General features: G+C 51.6%; 7 protein-coding genes across 8 annotated transcripts; 4 read left to right on the plus strand and 3 right to left on the minus strand.

Moving 5' to 3' along the window:
- Positions 1 to 1,424: 1,424 nt before the first annotated feature.
- On the plus strand, positions 1,425 to 3,480 carry NCU09039 (hypothetical protein; the record flags this gene model as incomplete). Its single annotated transcript, XM_953893.2, has 4 exons — positions 1,425 to 1,929; positions 2,068 to 2,267; positions 2,342 to 2,881; positions 2,944 to 3,480. The coding sequence occupies 4 exons, from the start codon at positions 1,425 to 1,427 to the stop codon at positions 3,478 to 3,480; spliced, it is 1,782 nt and encodes a 593-aa protein (XP_958986.2).
- Positions 3,481 to 4,554: 1,074 nt separating this feature from the next.
- Positions 4,555 to 6,058, plus strand: mig-4 (menadione-induced gene-4). Its single transcript, XM_953894.3, has 2 exons — positions 4,555 to 5,555; positions 5,626 to 6,058. Exons 1-2 carry the CDS (start codon positions 4,752 to 4,754, stop codon positions 5,908 to 5,910), a joined length of 1,089 nt encoding a protein of 362 aa, XP_958987.1. The 5' UTR covers positions 4,555 to 4,751; the 3' UTR covers positions 5,911 to 6,058.
- Positions 6,059 to 8,600: 2,542 nt separating this feature from the next.
- On the plus strand, positions 8,601 to 10,253 carry NCU09041 (L-xylulose reductase). The gene is made up of 2 exons (XM_953895.3): positions 8,601 to 9,209; positions 9,287 to 10,253. The coding sequence occupies exons 1-2, from the start codon at positions 8,668 to 8,670 to the stop codon at positions 9,765 to 9,767; spliced, it is 1,023 nt and encodes a 340-aa protein (XP_958988.2). The 5' UTR covers positions 8,601 to 8,667; the 3' UTR covers positions 9,768 to 10,253.
- On the minus strand, positions 10,004 to 13,538 carry NCU09042 (the record flags this gene model as incomplete). Of its 2 annotated transcripts, XM_011396980.1 has the most annotated exons (2): positions 10,742 to 13,310; positions 10,004 to 10,651 (listed from the first exon to the last, which is right to left on the minus strand). In XM_011396980.1, the coding sequence occupies exons 1-2, from the start codon at positions 13,151 to 13,153 to the stop codon at positions 10,106 to 10,108; spliced, it is 2,958 nt and encodes a 985-aa protein (XP_011395282.1). In that variant the 5' UTR covers positions 13,154 to 13,310. The 2 variants fall into 2 exon arrangements, with proteins under 2 accessions (XP_011395282.1, XP_011395281.1); XM_011396979.1 differs by having other exon boundaries at positions 10,106 to 13,538.
- A 761-nt stretch (positions 13,539 to 14,299) lies between these two features.
- On the plus strand, positions 14,300 to 15,698 carry NCU09043 (caleosin domain-containing protein). Its single transcript, XM_953897.3, has 3 exons — positions 14,300 to 14,732; positions 14,809 to 15,288; positions 15,360 to 15,698. Exons 1-3 carry the CDS (start codon positions 14,502 to 14,504, stop codon positions 15,546 to 15,548), a joined length of 900 nt encoding a protein of 299 aa, XP_958990.1. The 5' UTR covers positions 14,300 to 14,501; the 3' UTR covers positions 15,549 to 15,698.
- Positions 15,699 to 16,497: 799 nt separating this feature from the next.
- Positions 16,498 to 19,084, minus strand: NCU09045 (heterokaryon incompatibility protein; the record flags this gene model as incomplete). Its single annotated transcript, XM_953899.3, has 1 exon — positions 16,498 to 19,084. Exon 1 carries the CDS (start codon positions 18,958 to 18,960, stop codon positions 16,498 to 16,500), a length of 2,463 nt encoding a protein of 820 aa, XP_958992.3. The 5' UTR covers positions 18,961 to 19,084.
- Positions 19,085 to 20,085: 1,001 nt separating this feature from the next.
- NCU09046 (hypothetical protein) lies at positions 20,086 to 21,266 on the minus strand. The gene is made up of 2 exons (XM_953900.2): positions 20,887 to 21,266; positions 20,086 to 20,802 (listed from the first exon to the last, which is right to left on the minus strand). The coding sequence occupies exons 1-2, from the start codon at positions 21,208 to 21,210 to the stop codon at positions 20,566 to 20,568; spliced, it is 561 nt and encodes a 186-aa protein (XP_958993.1). The 5' UTR covers positions 21,211 to 21,266; the 3' UTR covers positions 20,086 to 20,565.
- Positions 21,267 to 23,096: the final 1,830 nt, after the last annotated feature.

A 23,096-nucleotide genomic window follows, 5' to 3' on the forward strand; every position in this document is an offset into this window, starting at 1 on the left:
AGCTTGCTTTTTGTTTTCAACAAGCTTCGTCAAGAGTTGTATGGCGAGGTCGTTTGGTTGCTTGTATAATCTTAGCTTTTTTTTTTTTTTTTTTTTTTCTTTTTCTTTTTTTTTTTTTTCCGCCTCATGAAGATGGACGGGAGGTACCTGACGAGTATCTCCAGTGATGCCTCTTCACTCTCGTTTCGTTGTGAACAACACCTCCTTCCTATCTCATCAAAACCACTGAAACCAACAAGCAGATGGGATTCCATTCTAGAACCTTGAGCCCCTACTCGCCGTCATCTAGCACCTTTCCCAAAGAAGAGCCAGCCCCAGACTAGATGTACTTACCTATCGACCGGGATGCGGGATGCGAGCGGGATCTCTAGACCATTCCCCTATAGTCTAATCACTCCGAGCCCAACGAAGTCGTCTCATCCCGGAAAGAAATCACGACATAGATAGCTAAGTAGCTAGCTACCCTGTTCTCGCTGCTCACTTCCACTTCCACTTCCACAGTTCCACCGGGCACTCTCCCCGTCCCCGTCCGTCCGTCTAGAACCCGGGTAGGGCATACAGTCAGTCAGCAGCGAAATACCATTGACCAACCGAATCTCTTCCACGGTGATTGCCAATGCCAACGTACGTGTTATGTACCGGTATGCGGTAGGCGGTAGTGGTTTCCCGGGTTCGATTAGGTCGGTTGTTGACACGGCTGCCCACCCCACGCTTTTCTCACTTGTGTTTTTCTTCTCCTGCTCCCGTTCCCCTGTCGTTCGGGGAGTTTATGTAGGTCAGCGCCATCAAGTAAAATCAACGGTACTCCACAGATAGGGCAAAGAAAGAAACTGTGGCGAACAGGCGGCCCGAGAGGTGCTGTTCCTAGTGCCTACCCACCCCCCTCGTGATTCCCCAAGTGAACTTTGCGAGCGATAACCTGTTAACCCGCTAGCCTGCCAACTGGGCTGATAAGTAGATAAATAAGTAGGTATGTGGCCATCACGCAATCAAGGTAGGATATTTCACCCCTTTGGATGGTGGGAACGGAAGGAAGAAGAGAAGCGGGAACAAAGGTGACCCAAGAGCACGTCGTATATAAGCCCTTCCCAACTATCCAGACAATGTGTTCGCATGTGCCTTGTCGTCTCGTATCGTTGCGAATCTTCCTGTAGTCTTGTCAGACATAGGCTGTATGTACCTACTATTAACATATCTTCGACATCTTTCTCTCGACACTTGAGCCTCACTTTGGGTTCCTGTCGGTACCTCTCATCGTATCTAATCGCATCTCACCTCGTCTCATTTCAGGGTCCTGCCAGTCTTTGCAGTCCGATCTGTAAGAGAGAGTTATCGGGTTCAAAGCTTTGTGCTCCCGCGGTTTGATCTTATCTACCCCCCATTAACAACACCACACGACAAGACACCCAACCGACTCAACAAGCATGTCACAATCACCGCAACAACCACTACCACCACCCTACCCAGGCTCTGGTTCAGGCGGGAGCTCCAGTTCCCCCGACCCCAACTCTTCCATCTCCTCCACCTCTTCCGCCCTCCCAACCCCCACCGACGAAAAGAAACCCTCCTCCTACGGCACCGTAATCCCCCCCTCCCCTTCTCCCGACACCAAGAACTTCCCCTCCTCCTCGTCATCAGACCTCTCCGAATCCTCCGAATACGCCGACCTCACACGAAACCCCTTCCTGGACCCGGTCGTCGCCGCGCACTGGCGCAAAGTCTACGAAGAAGCCGACTACGAATGCCGCGCGGTGTTCGACCCGAGCGTAACCTGGACCGAAGAAGAAGAAAAGGCCATTATTCGCAAGATTGATTTTCGGGCGTGTGCGTGGGCGATTGTCATGTTTTTTGCGCTGCAGGTCGATCGGGGGAATTTGAGCCAGGCGTTGGCGGATGGGATGTTGGACGATTTGGGGTTGAATACTAATGGTGAGTACTTACATATTCCGGGGTGGGTTGGAGAAGAAAAAAAAATCGAGAGAGCAGGAGAAAGAAAGAAAGAAGAGAAAAAAAGGAAAGAAAAGGGGATGGGGGATGAGGCTGAAGATGAGGCTGACAACATTACAGATTATAATTACGGCAACGTCATTTTTCTGGTGTCGTTCCTATGTGCTGAACTGCCGTCTCAGTTGCTGTCGAAGAAGCTTGGTCCGGATCGCTGGATTCCGATACAGATTGTGCTGTGGTCTGTCGTTGCCATTTCGCAGTGCTCGTTGAATGGAAGGGGCAGTTTCTTCGCTACTCGGTGTTTGTTGGGTCTTATCGAGGTTTGTCTTCTTACCTGCAGTGACCTTCCCCGTTCGCATCCAAGGAGGCCAACAAGAACTAACACAATCACCAGGGCGGCTTCATCCCCGACATTGTCCTCTGGCTCTCCTACTTCTACACCTCGCGCGAGCTCCCCATCCGCCTCTCCTACTTCTGGACCACCCTCTCCACCACCTCCATCATCACCAGTCTCATGGCCTTTGGCCTCCTGCACATGCGTGGCATCAACGGCTGGGCGGGCTGGCAATGGATGTTCCTTGTCGAAGGGCTCATCACGCTCTGCATCGGCCTGGCCTCCTTCTTCATGATGCCTGCCTCGGCCGTGCAAACCAAGACGTGGTTCCGCCCCAACGGGTGGTTCACGGACCGCGAAGTCGCCATTGTCGTTAACCGCGTGCTGAGAGATGATCCGTCCAAGGGCGATATGCATAACCGCGAGGCCATTACGCCCAAGAGGCTGTGGGAGACCTTGAAGGATTACGATCTCTGGCCGCTGTATGCGATTGGGCTGGTGGCGTATATTCCGCAAACGCCAGTGAACTATTATTTGACTTTGACGCTGAGGAGGCTGGGGTTCAGCGCGTTTAATACGAATCTGCTGGTTATTCCATCGGTGAGTTTATCCCTTTCATGTTCATTGAGGAAGCCATATGCTGACAAGACGGGAAAACACAGTCCGTCGTCCACATCATCACTCTCCTCCTCCTCACCCGGCTCTCCGACATTCTCAAGGAGCGCACCTTTGTCGCCATGCTTCAATCACTCTGGACACTCCCCTGCATCCTGGCGCTCAGGTTCTGGCCCGGTCTGATCGAAAACGCGTGGGGAACGTATGCGCTCATGTCCGTCCTCCTGTCGTATCCTTACTGCCACGCCATCCTCGTAGCCTGGACGTCCAAAAACGCCAACAACGTCGGGGCCCGCAGCGTGTCGGCGGCGTTGTACAACATGTCGGTCCAGCTAGGCAACGTGGTAGCCAATTTCATCTACTTGGACTACGACAAGCCGTATTACCATGATGGCAACACCAAGCTGGTGGTGATCAACTTGCTGGCGATTGGCGTCTTCTTGTTCACCAAGGCGTACTATGTGTGGAGGAATAAGCAGAAGGATAAGGTGTGGAATGGGCTGACGGAGGAGCAGAAGGCTGAGTATATCAAGACGACCAAGGTGCAAGGGAGTCGAAGGTTGGACTTCAGGTTTGCGCATTGAGTTGTGTTGTGTTGGGGAACATGGAAGAGGAGAGGAAAGAAAGGGTAGAGAGGGTTAGGGTGTAAGCTGTCGCAGGTTATCATCAGTGCCTGCCGGGAGGTCCGGTTGCCGGAAGCTGCCGGGAAAATCCATAGTGCATGACGTAATGTAAACAATCATGGCCTGTCAAAGTTCTGAAACCAAACAGAAGGAGCTTCCCGAGGTTGCACAATGCGCATACAAGTAGACCATCCGCGGTATGTACATGATTGTTTCACCAGTCGGGATCAGTGATACGAGGGACGGGAGACGGGGTATATTTTAGTGTTTGTACAGCGGTACAAGCCGAGGTTTAAGATCTTGCATAAAACTCGTGTTGTGGTGTGCTTAGAAATCAGAATGGAGAAGCGGACGAGCAGGGGAACTTCGTTGGTGAAACGGACGGTGAAGAGACAAGCTTAAATGCCCCCCTGGAGATGCCTCGGTACTTGGCGACATCCCAGGGCAGCGGAAAGGGCGGCCCCCCCGCGCGGGGCTCCTTCCGCCGATTGAGTTCTCACTTCCATCATGATCTCAGCGATTGCAATTGGCGATAAGATAGCTATGTAGGTACCTAGGTACCTCTACAGTGCAAGCTGGAAGCTCCGGAGCTCCAAAGAACCAATTGAACAGCGAGAGAGCAGCTCTGAGAAGTCAATGATTGAATCGGGAACACAGACCACTCCTTGCTACGATTGGATTTGCTTGGAAATACAGGTCATGACGATAGCAGCTTATCAAGCCATTGAACTAGGTGCACTGAACAATGAATGGCGCAATTGCTGGGCAACCATCACCCACAGCATCACCACAACAATACAACACACTACACAACAAACAACACCGCTTGACTACAAGTAGGTAGTAGTATTTACACCCGACCCATGAAACAGCCTCCTTTTCGGCGGTGTCTGAGTGCATCATGATCCGAGGCAAAGGGGACCAAATCCCAGGAAGCAGCCCACAGGGGCGGATCGTACACTAGGCCGTGGCCGCTGGAAAGTCTCCGAATCGATTGCCCCACGTCACCATTTCTTCATGATTCTAATCGTGCCATCGAAAACGTGCTTTATCAGCAAAACTGTCTCCAGTCGATCCGAGCAATGTCCCCACTGTTGACGCTGTCCACCATGTGTTCGGACCCTTCGTGCTCTTGTTGATATAAATCCCATGGTGGTCCCGTCTGTTGTTCTGTTCCGTCATCGCCCTTTTTCAAAACCACCTCGACAAAAATCCACACACAACACATCAAAATGGCTCCTACCCACAACAAGACTCTCGTCTTCAAGAAGATCCCCGAGGGATACCCCGTCCCCGGCGAGCACATCGTCATCGAGGACCGTGGCTTCGACCCCGATGCCGCTCCTCCCCCGGGCGGTATGACCGTCTCCATCCTCTGGGCCTCCTTCGACCCCTACCAGCGCGGCCGCATGCGTGACGCCAGCGTCAAGTCCTACGCTCCCGCTTACCAGCTCGGCGGCCCCGTCACCAACGACACCGTTGCCAAGGTCCTCAAGTCCGACAACCCCGACTACCAGCCCGGTGACCTCGTTGTTGCCCACCTGCCCATTGCCGAGTACGCCGCCCTCACCAAGACCGAGGTCGGCTCCGTCATGGGCGGCATCGTCGGCCAGGTTGTCCAGACCAAGATCGACAACAAGTACGGCTTCAAGGACCTCGGCCTCTTCCTCGGTCCCCTCGGCATGCCCGGTCTGACCGCTTGGTCGTCGTACAAGGAGATTGGCCAGCCCAAGGCCGGCGAGACCATCTTCATCAGCAGTGCTGCCGGCGCTGTCGGCCAGGTCGTTGGCCAGATCGCCAAGCGCGAGGGCTTGAAGGTTATCGGCTCCGTCGGCGCCGGCGAGAAGCTCGACTTCATCATCAACGAGCTCGGCTTCGATGGCGGCTTCAACTACAAGAAGGAGAAGCCGCTCGATGCCCTCAAGAGGTTGGCTCCTCAGGGTATTGACATTTACTACGAGAACGTCGGTGGTGAGCACCTCGACGCTGCCCTCGAGTGCCTCAACACGTTTGGTCGCATTGTCGCTTGCGGCATGGTGAGTATTCTTTTTCTTCGTTTTCCCCTGTTTCCTCATTCCACTTGTACTAACCGCAATTATCACGCAGATCTCCCAATACAACGTCAAGCCCGGAGAGGCCTACGGCGTCAAGAACCTCATCCAGGTCGTCGCCAAGCGCCTCACGATGCGCGGCTTCATCGTCTTCGACAAGGACTTTGGCCCCAAGTACGCCAAGGAGCATCAGGAGCAGCTCTCCAAGTGGATCGCCGAGGGCTCCGTCAAGTTCAAGCTCCACGTCACCGAGGGCATCGACAACGCCCCCAAGGGTCTTGTCGGTATCTTTAAGGGCGAGAACTTTGGCAAGGCTGTCCTTCACATCAAGGATGAGTAAAGTGTTCTCTCCTCTTTAAAAATAAACAAAAAAGCAAGAGATTGATGGATGGATGGATGTATTATACCCGCCGCTAGCTATGTAAATTGTAATTGCTAGTTTTCGAATAAAAGAAAACAATTGAAAGAAAAAACAAATCCTTAAAGGGTCAAAGATGTGTGTCGTGTCGTGTCGTGTCGTGTCGTGTCGTTGAAATAAGGTGTGTGACGCAAGGAACGGTACCGAACGTGCCGCCGGTGGCGTGCATGCTGAATGACTGCTGACAGCAGAACCGTTTGTTGGTCCATTGACGCCGAAGCTGTGCGTGGTCTTTGTGTCACGCCAGATCCCGTCTGACATTGGATGGCAGCTCAAAGCCAGGGGTCAAATCCTATGGGATTGCTTGCCGTTGATATCCGATGGTTACAGTAAGCATGCACAAGTTCTTCAGAGAGATGATGATGACCGACCAAATACGGGAACCCGAGCGAGGAAGAATCGAACTATGTAAGGAACTAAGCTATCGGAGTTTCATGCACCCGCGGGCATCTACATCGAAGCCTTTTTTGTCAACCAAAATCGTTAGAGAGTACCTATCCAACAATATCAACAACGCCTTTTCAGGCGACCATCCAATTTGATTCCTTTCGCCCTTCTGAAAGGTTGAACAGCGTCAACACCAACGAATGCCATGGATCAAAGTGGCAGCCACACTACTAACACTCCGTCCAGAAGCAACAGCGGTTTTTTTTTTGTCACAATTGTCATCTCCATTACCCGTCTCATCAATTAGCCTTTTCGAAACCACTGAATCGGGGCTTCCCAGAATCCAACCAATGTCATCCCCGGCATATATAACCAATGTATGCTCAGTCTCAACAACGAACCAAAAACAGTCGCGCATTATTGGAAAATTAGATAGATAGATAACTAATCTGTTCCCCATCCCGTTAACACTTAATATACAATCAATCATCTCTCTGCTGGACACACAACGATACAACAAAGCCAAGACGAAGAAAAAAAAAAGAAAAAAAGGAAAGGACATTTTAACAAGTCCAACTATCAGGACTAAGGACACTCATCCTACATACCCTAAGTAACCTGCCCATTTCATCGTCGATTCTCACTTGCCCTCCTTCTCCCACCTTTCTGACTTAGGTATTCACTTCCCTTGGCCACTTTCCAGGTCCAAATAACTAGAGGTACTAACCGCTGGACTGCTTGCTGCCTCAGATCTACCACGCTGCGTCAGATCTTGCCTCGGACCTGCCTCGGACATACGTGTAGCGTGTAAGTGATGCGCAAGATGAAAGGACAATATTCTACATACTAGGTACGGACCATGGAGCTGGAGTAGTTCTAGTAGCCATATCAATCTATCAAAGTTCTAGTCCTCGACCTGGGCACACGGAAGGTGAGGTCGCGGTAGGTAGGTGGTAGCCATGGTTCTTCTTGGGTTCATTGAGATGGAACTGGATGTCCCTCTGTTTAGCAAAACATGTCACATGTGAGGACCCAAGAGACAATGAGGAGGGCGATATAGATAGAAGCAAAGTAGAAAGGCCCACGGTGGATTTTGTCAAAGGGCAGACGCTTCTCCATCACCTTCCAGGTTGTTGGTCTGCGGTGGCTCCTGGACGGGGGCAACCAGAAGTTAGGTATGATGTGGAGGAGAGCGGCTAGCCTTTATCATGTTCTGCTTTGAAGATAGAGGGTGGTATGGTCAGGTTTTGTTCCTATATTCACTTGTCTCTTTCTGCTTAGGTTGTAGTTCTTCTTTTTGAACTGCCTTTGCCTACTGGACTGGGCGATTGATAGAAGGCATTTTCCCGGCATTGATGGAAAGAGTCCAAATAGCTGTGTGTCAGTGAGCATCTATCGATATATCTCTATACTTACGTACCTAGTGAGTGTATCCAACAATGGTTGCGTGCGGGTGGCTCAGAGGTGGCTGATTGACTGACAGCACTGCATGGGAAGGAGGAGTGAAGGTTTGGGGAAGTGAATCTTGGAAGTCGAGAGGTCGCAGGAAGACTGAAAGGTGCCTGCGTTCGCGCGACGGGAAGATCCGCGCCCGCGGTCCCTGCAGTGATCGGATTTCAGTTGCCGTCGTTTGGGTCCTGCCGTCAGTGATCAGGGACTTCGAGTCCATTGTTGGCGATGCAAGTACACGTGTAAGTTTAGGGAAACAGCTACAGAACCATTGAGATGGATCTTGGCAGTCTTGGGAAACAGCGAGCATTGCAGCTGTTTATCACAATCATTCACACTTCCCATCGTGATCTTGTTAGTAACACCGAGATTATAAAGCAGCCAAGAGGATATCAGCAAAAGCAAATGTTGGCAGGCGTCCACGTTCACCACCACCAAACCCCACCGAGTGAGCTCAATGTGGGCTCGGTTATGCACACACATCTGTATCCGGATGCAGGAGCAGTGAGGGCCAAGATAGCGGAATAACACAACTCGTCCAGTGCAAATAGTGGCCTATCAGTTAGACACCTAGTGAAGGCGCAGAAGTGTTAGCAGGCCGACAAGCAGGACAACGCCCAGGCATTTCCAAAACACTAATACAGCGTGCCCGCTATTTCCGAACCGGCATGCGCGTTGCAGTTCCCCTAATCATGACATCATTACATGTAAGGGCCATCCCATCCACCATCCACAATGACAACAGAAATCTCCCCATTCACACCTGCAGTGGCATTCACTGTTACATTGCACATCGAAAGAGAAGTGGTGATCGGTAAGTAGATAGGTACGTAGGTAGTTACAATGCAGGCAGTACGAACGTATAAAGCATCAACAACTTGCTCCCCGTTGACCAGACGGCATCTTCCCATCTGCATCTCATCTCTTCCTCTCTTTTCAAAACCACAACACAACCAACCAAGAACTTTCTCAACCACCATCTTGACCAAACCACAACCACATCGACAACCAAAACCAACCCCATACAAGCCCAAATTCCAAACCGCAACCATGGCCTCCACCACCAAGGGTAACGCCATCCCCACGGCTTCCAAGCTTTCAGACCTCTTCAGCCTCAAGGGTAAAGTCGTCGTCATCACCGGTGCTTCCGGTCCTCGAGGCATGGGCATCGAAGCCGCCCGTGGCTGCGCCGAGATGGGCGCCTCAGTAGCCATCACGTACGCCTCGCGGGCCGATGGCGCTCAAAAGAACGTTGCCGAGCTGGAGAAGGAGTACGGAATCAAGGCCAAGGCCTACAAGCTGAACGTGGCCGACTACGCGGAATGCGAGAAGCTGGTCAAGGACGTCATTGCGGATTTCGGCCAGATTGATGCTTTTATTGCCAAGTATGTAGACGCTCTCTTTCCTTCTCTGTGTACCCTTTTCTTTCTCTAGGAACGCATGCTAACGCAAAGGAAAACAGCGCCGGCGCCACAGCCAAGTCGGGTGTCCTCGACGGCTCCAAGGAGGAATGGGACCGCGTCATCGAAACGGACCTCAACGGCACCGCCTACTGCGCCAAGGCGGTCGGCCCGCACTTCAAGGAGCGCGGCCGCGGCTCCTTTGTCATCACAAGTTCCATTTCCGGCCACATCGCCAACTACCCCCAGGAGCAGACGTCGTACAATGTCGCCAAGGCCGGCTGCATTCACATGGCCCGGTCGCTGGCCAACGAGTGGCGCGACTTTGCCCGTGTCAACAGCATCTCGCCCGGTTACATTGACACCGGCTTGTCGGACTTTGTCGACCAGAAGACGCAGGATTTGTGGAAGAGCATGATTCCACTGGGCAGGAACGGCGATGCAAAGGAGTTGAAGGGCGCCTATGTTTACTTGGTTAGCGATGCCAGCAGCTATACCACCGGTGCGGATATCTTGATTGACGGTGGATACACTGTCCGCTAAAGGACGAGCGCGGAGAAGAGACCTGGTCCCGGAATCAGATCACCCGGGAGTTACGTCATACGGCATGGGTGCACAGGCCACCCGGAGCCGGAAATATGGGGCGTGTTCGGATCCGAGATGCCGTGGATGCGATGCACCTCGCTCGATTCGCTTGCAGTTAGCCCCTTGAGCATTATGTAGAAGCCTGTACGAAGTCATGAATAATGTCAAATTAAGCAATGTTATAACACCATGATCCCAGGACTTCGAGATGTCTGTCAGCCACTGCGTTCCCCCGCTCCAGCGGCATGATTGAACTTGAATACTCCTCGGAGTTCAAGACCTTCAATTCCGGACCCTTAACCGACCATCACTGTCATCCCCTTAAGATTCTTCCCAGCCACCTTCACAGCAGCAGCTGCATGTACCAGTTCCGCCCCTTCCAGAGTCCCAACCTGAACCGTAGCCTTCTCCCTTGGCCACAGCGTCAAGTAATTATCATCCCAAATCACCGGCACCACATCTTGCCCTTCTTTGTTTACCAAGTTGAGACTGATGAAGAAGGCAGGAAAGGAAGAATGGTTTTCTAACGTCACCTGCACCTTCGAAGACTCGTACTCAGAATGCCCCTTGGACAAAGCAGTCACACTGACACTCACGTTCGCGGCAGGTAGCTTGTTTAATGCCGTGTAGTCACTGTACTCGCTTACGGGGGTGTAATACCAATTGGAGTTGTCCCAGGATAGAGTGTCGAGGGTGCTGGAGAGCCAGTAGGTGTTGCTGCTTAGGACTTTGTGTTCTGTGTTTCTGGCGGAGGAGGAGGGGTTGGAAGAAGAAGAAGAAGAAGGGTTGGCGTTGGAGGAAGAAGAAGGGTTGGAGAGGACATCAGAGGAGGGGTTGGACGCCTTTGAGGAAGGGTTGGAGAGGGCCTTGAGCTCCGTGTTTTTGGAAGAAGAAGAAGGGTTGAAGAGGATCTTAGAGGAGGGGTTGGACGCCTTTGAGGAAGGGTTGGAGAGGGCCTTGAGCTCCGTGTTTTTGGAAGAAGAAGAAGAAGGGTTGGAGAGGACATCAGAGGAGGGGTTGGAGTTCTTAGGGGAAGTATCAGAGTCCTTAGGGGAAGTACCAGAGAGGACTAAACGAAGAAAGACCACATCTTTGATATCCTCAAAAGCAGAAGCCAAAGAGGTGATTTCCCTACTTGTATTCGGCTCGGTTGTCGTTTTTACTGTCTTGGTGTATAGTGTCTTTCCAGTTGGATCTATTATTTCGATATCGACACTTCTTGGTCCTTCTTTGTCCAACGACCTATTGATTAGAACCACGCTCTTCTTGACGTAGTCGAACGCCACATGCTCGATCCGACTACCGACTTTGGCACCGAAATACGCCCCGGCAGGATGCATGTAGTAGTCCCAGATGGACCAGTGCAAGCTTGGAAAAGCACCGTTTAACATCCAGTAGATCATACCCGTCGCAGGCCGTTGGGAGTTCCCCCAGTTGGCTGCGTACCCTTCAAATTGGGCGCGGGTGGCTTCGTAGTCGGTGATTTGGGATTTCTGGACATAGTCCTCGAGAGAAGTCGGGGCGCTCCAGCGGTTCCAGAGACCGGTATTGTAAATCCTGCGGTTGCGGAAGCTGGATGTTTCGGTGGAGGACATGTGAAATAAGTCTTTGTTGGGGTTCTTCCAGAGGTCGGTGAGGTCAGAGGGAGAAAGAAATTTGTGCAGGCTGGATGAGTCGGGGGTTCCGACGCCGGCGCCTAGTTCTGAGCCGAAACCGAATGCTGCTCCAAAACGGCCAGCGCTTGGTTCGGTGTCGTACCAGTAGTTGGGAGGGACCCAGTCGTAAGGACCTTCCATTTTTAAACCGGGCGAGCCCATGAAGGAGGGGAATCCCCTTTTTGAAGCGGAGGATAGTACTGGTGTTTGCCAGTCTTGGAGTCTTAGGGTGTTTATGTACATTGGTGCTGCCTTGGAATCTGGCCAGTAGTCGCTGCCGATAAGATAACCTAGGATGCTCGGGTGAGTCTGGAGCATCCCGGCTTCGTGGAACATGCTCGCGTTGGCGATGTTGTAATCGTCTTCGCTCCAGACTGGGGTTGGGACTGTCAGGTCCTGGTTGTAGCTCCAGGCTTCCCACTTGTCGCAGCATTCCCAGCCGGCGAGGATCATGATGCCTAGCCGGTCGGCGATCTGGTAGAGCTCCGGGTGCTCGTTCTTGCCTTCGAGGCGGATGGTGTTGAAGCCGAGGTCGAGGACGTAGCGGGCTTCGGATTCGAATTTGGCGGGAGAGAAGCGAAGAAACATGTCGGGGGCGTAGCCTGCGCCAAGGACTTGGAATGGGTGGCTGTTGATGAGGAAGGTGATGTCGTTGAATGAGTTAAGCTGGGAAGTGACGGTGCGGAAGCCGAATACTGCGGAAACCTGGTCGGAGAGGGTGTTATTGGAAGCGAAGACGGAGAGCTGAGCGTTGTAAAGTGGTTGGGAACCCCATTGCTTTGGCCACCAGATGGCTGGCTTCTGGACAGTGGTGGTGAGGGTTACGTCTGTGGTAGACAGGGGCGGCAGGGTGACGGTTTGGGACCAGATTATTGACTGGTCGGCGTAGCCTTCCGGGGATACGGTGCCGGTAACGGTGATGGTTACGTCTATATTCTCCAAGTTCTGGGCACGGGATTTAAGAGTCACGTTCGCGGGTGAGCCATCCAAGGGCGTTCCAAGCTGGGTCACCACTCGTAGGGGTCCAAGAGCAACAGATCCGGTCTGCTTGACTTCCACATCTCGCCATACTCCTGTGCCATTGTCTGCAGGCCACGGATTCCAGTCCCCCCAGCCCACCGCCAAGTCGGCGTAGTAGCTCGTGGGATATGCCTGGATGAGCAATGCATTGTCCTTGTCAACCAGATCAGTGATGTCGTATGTGTGGCCTCCATAGCTACCAGCCTGTGTCTTCTTGTCCGCTACTTGTTTCCCGTTCAGATACACGTCGGCGCGGGAAGTAATTCCATGCGTGAGAAGATGGAAGTATTTCCCGGCTCCTGGATCCAGTCCGAATTCCTGTCGGAACAGCCACGGGACTTCAAACTGCTTGCTGTCCACTCTCCGGAGGTTGTCGGAGTAGAATAGCTCGGTATCGTTGTAGATGCCGGCTTCTAACAGGCAGCCCATCAGGGTGCACTTGGATGTGTTGACGTGGAGCCATCCTGAAGTGTCAATGCCTGGACGAGAGAGAGCTTCCAAATCGCTTGCTGCTTTTGTTGATGACTGCAAGTACCATGCAGGAACGGGTGCTACTTGGCCTGGTGTTGATACTAGAGCGCTGCTAGAGTCTGCCGCGGTGGCTATGGCGAAACCAAGGATGGCGCCGAACAACACCTGAAGTGTTACTGGAGACCTCCTGAGGTGCATCGTGAAGAGCCCACGGTGGATGGGCGCTGTGGTGAGGCTAGAGGTAGCGGGCAATTGCGGCCTTCGCAGCGTCGCGATCGGGGAACATTACAGCAGGGTATCTTATACTGGACTCCCATTCATGATATGGATTACATGCGCGACGCGATTATTCTCCTCCAAAGCATTTCTTTTGTGTAACTTTGCAAGCAGAAGAATGCCCGCGCAAATTAAAGTCAACGTTACATGTCGTGTCACCAGCCCAGTACAAAGAAGGCCGTCATCGGAACCCCGCCAGCCACTTTATGTTGCGTCTCCGGGCTTCCATTTATGGAGGATGAATCGCCAGCGGTACGGGAGGTAGTGTGACACGGGTAAAGAGAGGATCGCGGATAATTTGGGATACAAATTACGACAGAAGGGACGGAAGTTCAAGTTGTTTATTCGAAACGTGGTTCAGGTCGGGTCTTCTAGGTACAAGGGGACGGGAGGAAGTGCGAGCGCGGGTGGACGCGATTCCTCCGTTCATTTGGGAAGTCCGCTGTGTAGAAATTGTTAGTGCCTGTTATAGCGGCTTTCCGGGCCGGCACTTATAGGCTCGTTGATTGGCCTTCAGGAGCCAAAGGAAGTGGAAGGGTCCGGGCCACTTCATTAGCGGCAGGGTAGGAATGGTGGAGTACAGAAAGGGAATGATAAACAAAGCTAAGTGCACTACACTAACATTGGCTTTGAGACAAGAACATGATCGACAGACAACCTCAAGCCACCTATCTTCACATGCAAGGGAACTGCCGGCGATGGTGATTGGGAAAGGGTCAAATTCCCCCCCACGAAGACATTTCAACTCGTTTTCTGTTGTTCCTCCTCACCACTTCCAGTCAACGCAAGCACATGTCAACACTGAACCCCGCCTCTAAAGGACCCATTCTCAGTGCAGTCGTTTCATTCGAGCTTTCACCATGACGTCACTACATCAACAAATCCATCAAGGTCCACGAATAACACAGAGTCAAGGAAAACGACATGTGCCATCCCTTTGCTTTTTTCGATGTCGCTTAACAGATGGATGCGATGACAGCCACTTCCGGCTACTCCCGCCCATTCCAACCCAATTGGATGGAGCTTTTAGTCCGTATCACATCTACCAGGCACCCCTCAGGCGATCCGGTAAGTATAGGGTGTCGTCCGTCTCCTCCATCATATCCGACCTCCAACTGCCGATTTATCGTCACCTATATCAACCTCCCTCTTTCCACCAACTCGAAGTGTGATCATTCTTTGGACAACATCATTAAGTACAAAACCAAGCTGCATTTGTTCCTAGCCACAGAATACTTCCCAACACCCACGAGTCAAACAACCGACCAAGATGCCGGTCAGAGTGGTTCCCAGAGAAGATGAACAGGTCGACGACGAAAGACAAGGCGTCGACTTTGCTACCGCCGTCTCCAACTGTCCTCCCACGGCCGAGCGTCCCCAAGCAATCGACATCGACGTCGACATCTACAAGCCTAGCATCGCTCGCGCGAATGTGGCCCCCTCGACCGAGCAGCCCGAGGGCAGTGCCGAATATGTCGACGCCCTAGACCTCAAGGACTACGTATGTCACCCGTCCCTCTCTGTCTCCGATTTCCCCCTAAAGTCCACTCGCTAAAATCCATCCTCTCCCCACGCAGACCGTCCTCCAACAACACTGCATGTTTTGGGACCGCGACAGGGATGGCGTAATCTGGCCCCAAGACACCTTCATTGGCTTCTACGAACTCGGCTTCAACCTCTTTTTCTGCTTTTTAGCGACACTCGTCATCAACCTCAACTTCTCGTACCCAACCCGTCTCGGTGTCTCCTACATCCCCGACCCCTATTTCCGGCTGTACCTGCCGTCCATGCACAAGGCCAAGCACGGCTCGGACTCGGGCACGTACGACAAGGAAGGCCGCTTCGTGCCGCAGGCGTTTGAGGACATGTTCAGCAAGTGGGACAGGGGCGACAAGGGCGCGCTGTCGGCGGGCGAGCTCTGGAACATGATAGCGGCCAACAGGCTCGCTGCGGACCCGTTCGGCTGGGCTGCGGGCATCTTTGAGTTTGGCGTAACCTGGTTGTTGGTGCAGCAGGACGGGATGGTGGACAAGGAGGATTTAAGGAGGATTTACGATGTGAGTGATTATTGATTGTCCCGGATCGACCTTTCAAGAAGGCAATGCTAACAAGAAGTGTTTGGTTGCAGGGCTCCATGTTCTTCAAAATCAGGGAGGCCTACCGCACCGAAAAGGGATGGAACAAGGGTTTCGGCCTCTGCGAGTTCTTTAACCTGGGCCGGGAGCAGTGGGCTAAGAACAAGGGCAGGATTCCACCGTTGAACGGCATTGTCAGTAAGGTTGAGAGGAGTGTTACGCAAAAGTTGCACAGGGCCTGAACGCACAAATGCAGAGACATGGTCGTACAAATCCTTGGTCCTGACCATAAACGGACATAGGTAGACATATGAGCATAACCTAGATCCTAGAGGAATAACACTATAGACTCGTCAATATAGCTGCTGAAAACATGCGCATTGCCCTTCTGGTATGTACAACAATGTCCCGCACTTGAAGAGGCGGGGTTGTGCCGTTGTTGCCATGCTGACACGTCGATTGGCAATAACCGGCAACGAACCATGCAACTTGACCGATGAACAAGGAGGTAGGTAATTAGACCTAGTTCCTTTCAGGACTGTCCACCTTTACCCATCAGTGCCTTTTTCTTCTTTTCCTTTTTCTTTTTTTCTTCTTCCTCTTTTTTTTTTTTTTTTTTTTTTTTTTTTTTTTTTTTTTTTTTTTCTTAAAAGCTTTTGGGAGGGTGTTTTCGAAGCAGAGTTGCGCTTTTGGAATATCTAGACTGGAGTTATTCAATTTTTATAAAGTCTTCTAATTAAGGCTAAGCAAGCGATGTTTGGTTGGGATAGAGCGGAAGTTGGAAGATAGATAAATAGATGGCTATACAGATCTTGATTACTTTGGGCTTTCGGTGGTGATTGTTGTTGTTGTTGTTGTTGTTGTTGTTGTTGTTGTTGTTGTTGTTGTTGTTGTTGTTGTTGTTGTTGTTGTTGTTGTTGTTGTTGTTGTTGTTGTTGTTGTTGTTGTTGTTGTTGTTGTTGTTGTTTTCGTTGTGTGTGCGCATGTGTGTGCGCGTGTGTGTGAATGTGTGTATATCACAGATGGCCTTTTGGGTAGTCTTACCTCTCTCAAATTCAACGGATGAGTTGCTCATTCTTTTGGGCTTGGACACCTTTATCTACCTAGCTTCTATTTTGTATCTTTTGTTGCTGCGATTTTGACTGGTCCACCACCTCTACCTATTCATTGCTCTTGCTTTCGGTCCAAGTTCTACACCAAGAAGAAATCCCGTCTCTCCTCCCTGAGGGTGATCTCTCCATCCATAATGCCATCGCAGTATACGTCTCCCACGTAGGCGAATGTGTTGTCTTCGCCCGTGGGTCGTAACACGAAAGGGATACGGGCCCCTGGAAATACAACAACCACGTCTCCGGGTTGCATGTTGGAGGGCCCCGTACCCATGTACCCTTCCTTTGTGAGGTATAGCCTCCTTCCGGTAGTAGCTTTGCTCATAGCTAGGTAGTAGTAAAGTCCTGTATCTGCCCCTGATGCGTGTGCCAACCATTCAAGAGCTTTTTTCTTCTTATCATCATCCACACCATCCGCCCCACGGCCCAAACCGGGCACAGTTGTTGTGTCACAATCCATGGCTTCATATAGCTCCAAGCCACGTCTCCACTTGTGGTATTCAAGGGCAAAGCCAGCCTTTGCCCTAGTAGCGTCAAGTTGATCCACGAGCTCCGAAGTAAATCTACCAGCCACCGTGTCTTCCACGGGCACACGCCAAAGTGCCTCTTCCCTTCGCGCCTGCGTATCGTATATGGGTTGATTCTTCTGCTTCGAAAGTTCCCATAGTCTGCCCAACTTCTCAAAGTACTCAATGCTCTCACGCCATCTGTTTCTCGTCGGCATCATGCCGACCACCTCTTCTATGGTATCAACAAGATATCCTCGTAGACCCAGCACCCCAGCAGTTGTAGTCGGCACCATATCGACTGAACGATGAGGCCCGCATGCCATAAACATATGCGTCTTCCTGAGTCTATAATAAAATGGATTACTCAAGCCAGACCCCCAGTCCGGTACCCACGATGGTAGTTGTTCATCACTTCCATCGTCGAGGGTTGTTTTGGGAAACTGCGAATAAGAGAGAACCTCGACCGGAAAACCGTCCTTTGTTTTCCCGATGATAGCCTCTGCTACCCCGGTCAGAATTTGCGCAGTTCTCGTTTGACTGGAATAATCGGGTTGTATCCCCAGCTCATTGACATCCGCCGCCAAACCCAACAAAGCATAAATCCGATCTCTGTGCAACTTCGCCTCTCGAGTTAAAGTGTCTTGCGTGTACGTAGCGACGAGCAGTGAGAATAGATTATCACCCCCATTTCCTTTCGAGATCTGCCGAACTGTCTGATAGCGAGTTTTGTATAACGGAACTGTCTGTACTAACAAGTCGCTCATGACAGACACAATAAATCTTTCCAAGTCTCCGTCGAAACTAGGGTCCCTCACGCCGCTCTTCAGCATGTAGCGACTCTTGAGCATTGATTGTTGTGTGATAATCAATCCACAAATAGACATCGGCCCAAGAATATCGTAGCTCACCGGCGGCTTCATCCCACACACAAAGACAGTATCGGCGCAGTGGCACGCCTCCTGCACGACCCACAAGCGCGTAAACCATGGGCGTCGGAAAAAAGCTTGCAACTCTCCCGACAACCCCAGACGAAAAAGTCTTGCTGCTCCTTCCTCCACGACTGCCATGGCGGTCTTTCCGGTGCTTGCTTCGGCTTCGTTTCTCGTGCAGGCCACTGCTGCTTTGTCCAATGCCTCGATATCGGTGACGTCCACGCCCAAGTCAACCCTACTCCCACTTTCACCACTGTTCCCAGCAGCAGCAGCATCACCACCACCACCACCAGGGACATTGACGATATTCTCCTCGTTCGCCCCAATCCCCCCTTTCCTTTTCTCACCACCACGGTCCTCAAATTCGACACCCCTGCCTATTTCTGTCATCAATTGTGCAATGTAAGGTGCATCGGCCACGCTTTTCCCAACACTCTCATACTCCCTCCCCAGCTCCGCCAACATATCCATCACTTCATCTGACCCGTCCGCTGCCGGACCCAGCCAAATCAGCACCTGTTTGGCTTGCGAGTAGATCTGACCCATAAGTCCAACCTGAACAGCCTTTTCATCCGAATCAGATTGATCGATGCAGAGTTGATCGATCCAGAGTGTCAGAATGGTCGAAGGGTGGTGGTGGCGGTGGTGTATAGCGCGCAGATGACGCAGACAAGTGTCTAGCGAGGATGTTATCCGGATCATACACTTCTCTCCATTTAGAGCATCAGCCCCAGTCCTACCGCCGTCGACGGTAGTATTGACCTCGTTGTCATCGGAAGAAGTGACAGCGCTGAGACCGCTTGCAAGGCTTGCATCTGACTCTGCATCATTTCCATTGCCATTGTCGCTGGTGACGTTGGACGAGTCAATGTAAATCAGATGCGTCTTGTCGTCGCTGCCCCACGCGTAGGAGAGGGCTTTGAAGGGTGCAGGCGAGGCGATGGGCGTGGTGTAGAGGCGGCAGGAGAGCGGGGAGAAGAAGTCGGCGGAGGGAAAGAGCTCGAGGAGGCGGATTTCGGTGGCGGGGGTGTTGAGAGGGATGGTGGTGTAGGAGAGTTCTTGGTGCCGAGGTGGTATTGATGAGGGGGAGGTCTTGTCGTCCATGATTGGGTCCTGGTGGTTTGGGATTGTCTCAACATGCGAGGAATGGTCTAGAGATGGAGGCGTCAAGCAAGGTTGTGTTTTGGGGGCCAGATTGAGGTTTTGATGGTTGATGGATTGATATCGCTCACTTCCTCGTGAAATGTTGATGGAAAGAGAGCGGGGTCAGAGAATGGACACCCAAAGAAGCCGATGTCCGGCGGGTAAGCGCGAGGTACCAATGCAGGAATAGTTCGCTGAGGTTCAAGTGGCGGACAGGCACCTACACTCCAGCCATTCTGAGGTGATGAAACGACACTGCAATGCAGCCTTTCCATCATCCAATCCTTGGCCGAGGGAGGCAATCGATCTCACACCTTCTACAGTTCCTCCTTTTCACTCGTTGGACTGCCAGAAGTGGGTGCCATATTAGTTCCCCACGAAACCTGCGTGCATTCGCAACGCTGGTTTTCCATTTGCAGCCCAATTGCCCCTGGGCACCCGACTGAAGTCAACTTGCATAAAAGCGCCACGTAGATTGCAGCTACTCGAAGCTTGGATTGACTGGGAGTATATGTGCATGCAAAAACAAATGTAGAATTGTCTTTTCATATTGTCTCGATTTTACCTCTATTGAAAGGGGTTCGTGATGTGGATTTGTTGTACAGCGCAAACTGGCAGACAACAGGGACACTCGAGTTTTTGAGCACCAGCACAAAGTTTAATCAGCCCAAAACAACTTCAGTCCAGTTGCGCAGAGCCGCTATTTTTTTTACAGGCGTCAAGGAAGCAAGAGATGGTACAGATGTCATTTGTGCAACTATCAAGGGTACAGCTGTATTTCCGTTGCTCCATAGCCCAAAATCCTCGCCAAAACTCGCTCTCTCTGTGCTTCTGAGTCTTCTGCATTTTTCCAAGTTCGGTCATACACACGGAGATATACAGAAACTTAACTTTGTGTGTTGTGGCACGGCATCGGCAAAGGCTCCGAAGCGCAGACAAAGTAAGTGTCTCAGCGACCCTTTTTTCGACACGAGTCACAGTCTGAACACAGCATATGTCTCAATCTACATAGCATGCATGCTTCGGCACTTACCTCTGTAGTGATGGCAATCGTACCAGGTAAGCATGCACTTTGATGCTGGGCTTGAAAAATCCAGAAGGAAAAACTTCATTCTCGTACCTAACCTACAACACCGGTGAGTTGCAACTCAATTGCAAGCAGATCCATCTCATTATATCCATCAACTGACCTAACTATCATCATCCGACGACAAACAGTAGATACAACTGTGCAGGAACACAAAAACATGGAAGCCAGGCACCATGCGTGACACATGCTGCACCGGGTCCAGTCCCTTGCATGCAAACCGATGCCGCCAACCTTGAATGGAATGTCTGTTCCCGGCTCGGCACCCGAGATCCCCCTTGACCCCTTTGCGCTTCGGTCCGCGAGTTACCCAATCATCACGAAATATTTACATTCCACCCCATTCTCGTCCCTGCTTCCACTACCGCGTTACCGCAGCACCTTTCCCCTCCCTTCCCTGGCCTCCTTCTCAAAATGGAATCTTCACTCCCGACCGTCGCTCCAACCAGCGCCCCCCTCCTAGAAACCAGGAAAGCAATCTATGGCTGTCCAGGCACCTGATAGCTGCCCCCAATATCCAAAAGATAAGCCATCGAGTTCCACTCAACATCCAGGCTATTAATCAGCCACATCTTCTTCTTCTTGTCGTACACGGTTCCCACGACGGCGATGCCGCGCACGGCCTTTTGGGCGACGCCAAACGTGGCGGTCCAGATGAGCGTGATGTACTTGCAGTTGAAGGTGGAGAAGGTCACTTGGAGGGGGAGGTTGTCGGGCTGTTTATGTTATTAGGTAATTAGAGGAATGAAAGTCAAGACAGAGAGTAGTAAAGACAGAAGAAGAAGAAGTGAAGAACGAACCATCACAGTCATATGATCCACAAACTCCTGCTTGTTCGCAAACGTAGGCACCGATCCATCCAACGGCTTCCCAATCAAAATGTTGATGCTACCGCTTGTGTCTCTAAAGTCGTCTGTGAGGTACTTGGCATCGGCCGGGTTCCAGACGCTGATCATGCGGACGTAGGCGTCCCGGAGGAGGTTGGCATCGTCTTCGCAGAGGCACTTGTCCCCACCGTAGGTGCGGAATTCAACAGCTTTGGATTCGGACTGGGAGAGGGCGACGGCAGAGGTTAGGGCCGTGAAGGCAGTGGCGAGGACGGTAAGGTATGGGAGGAGGTGCATCTTTGCGATGTGGTAACGTGGGTGTTACTGGTGGTGACAGATTAGGTAGACTGAGGAATGTAGGACTGGTGAAGCGGGATGAGAGAACAGCAGATGATAGTTGAGGGAGGAGCTTGACTTATACTTTGATCGATATCCTCATTCCTTAGTCTCGGGAGCCAGGGAGGGCCGCGCAGAGATCGTCGTACGAATAAGGGGCGTACCTGACTCCCTCCAGGTCCATGTCCCTGTCCAAGCCATCGGGAACTATCTCTCCCCCATGGGGTACGACATACGGAGTAGGGAGGGACTCGGCAGTCGCTGCCCATGGCTCAATGCCCCTCGTGTTTGGTTGGTCCTATCATTGATCTTGCAACCTTTTACATACCTATGTACTTCCAGCCACGCTGACATGGAGCCATGGGAAAACTGTGCAAATCCGTCAATTTATCAGTCAGATGTGCATCTTCTGATCCGTCCATCAAGAAGGTCGCAATCTCTCCCGAAGAATGTCTCTCCTGCACAATGCATATCCCCAGACCACAGGAACTCAGTAAGGGCAACGGGGTCTCTCGCCCAATCATCAGCAACGCCTCTTCGGCGCCTCACAGAAACATTGGTTCAACCGAACCACATACGTACATCCCTTGCTTACTCAGACAATACATGAGCCTCAGTGCAACTGTAAGTTTGCAACTACGGGAAACAGGTGTGTAGGGTACCTTCTTGACTTCACTGCTCAGCTTCAGTCGGGTCGTCAGCCGTACGAAAAAGAAACAATATTTCCCGGGAATACCTTGAATGAACGCGTTCAGCTCCAACGCAGCCCTTATTCTTTTTGGAAATCTGTCCTAGAGAAGGAGGGATGGAGACCACCGAAAGTCCAAAGAAAGAACCCTGCATGTCAATACATTGCGAGTTACCGATTTTGCGGGTGGGTGCCGGTGAGATTTCGTGCAACCACACGAGTACTGTATACACCCCGCAAATATATCATGGGACGGGCCGTATTAAGCTTGTTGTTTGTTAGTAGAGGTAAGCTTGTTTTCAACCCGGCTTGTTTGCGCGTCTTTAAGTAGCTAGAGGTACCTATTTTTCTGGACGGTACCAACAGCGGGGATCAACTGATAGCTGCGGCAAGTCGACCAAATCACCTACTCAAATTGAAGCCATTAACAATTGTGGGTGAGAAGAGGGCAAGTATAACCCAATGCTATCCATTCCGGGCGTCGTCAGCTAAGGTATTCATCCATTAGTTACCTGATATCATGTAGGTTGCCGCCTGCCGCAGGAAATATTATTGGTGGCTCACTAGAGGTAGGTAGGTACCTATCGATATATTCTCCGGTTGGCAACAAGATCGCTGCGTCGAGAGTCGATCCTCAATACCTAAAAATGCGTGCCCGGTCAAATTGGGGCGGGCGCCATAGCAATGTGGCCGATCAGATCTTGAAACTCCAGACAGGACGTACCTACTTCTATGGTAAGTTAAAGGGAACATCGGTTGCCTTCATGATCTTTTGGGCGGGGGTTTGGGGGCATTTTTGGTGGTAGTACGAAAGGGCCAGGGCAGTACAAAATGGCGTTACGGCTGAGAAATGAATGCTCCAACTCTACGCAGTTTGTACGGTCCTGAGTTTGGAGGTTGAGGCGTAGAATAGGTAAGAAGGTCAAAAGAAAAGAAACTCCCGTCAGGTCCGGTTAAAGGAGAAAGTGAGTCCGCTTCCGTGCAACAACAAGTCCCGTCAGTCTGACATTTTGTGGGGCGGTCCGGATCCGAGCAGGGTCGATATTCCCGTAGATCATAGCTAACAAGGTTATTTTCTGACAAATGATGTATTCTCAATTGTCAGATGAACTGAGCGAAGGTTTATCTAGGCTTTGATTTCGGCCAATATTCACCATGT

Source organism: Neurospora crassa, linkage group VII, assembly GCF_000182925.2.
Source record: "Neurospora crassa OR74A linkage group VII, whole genome shotgun sequence".
Lineage (NCBI taxonomy): Eukaryota > Fungi > Ascomycota > Sordariomycetes > Sordariales > Sordariaceae > Neurospora > Neurospora crassa.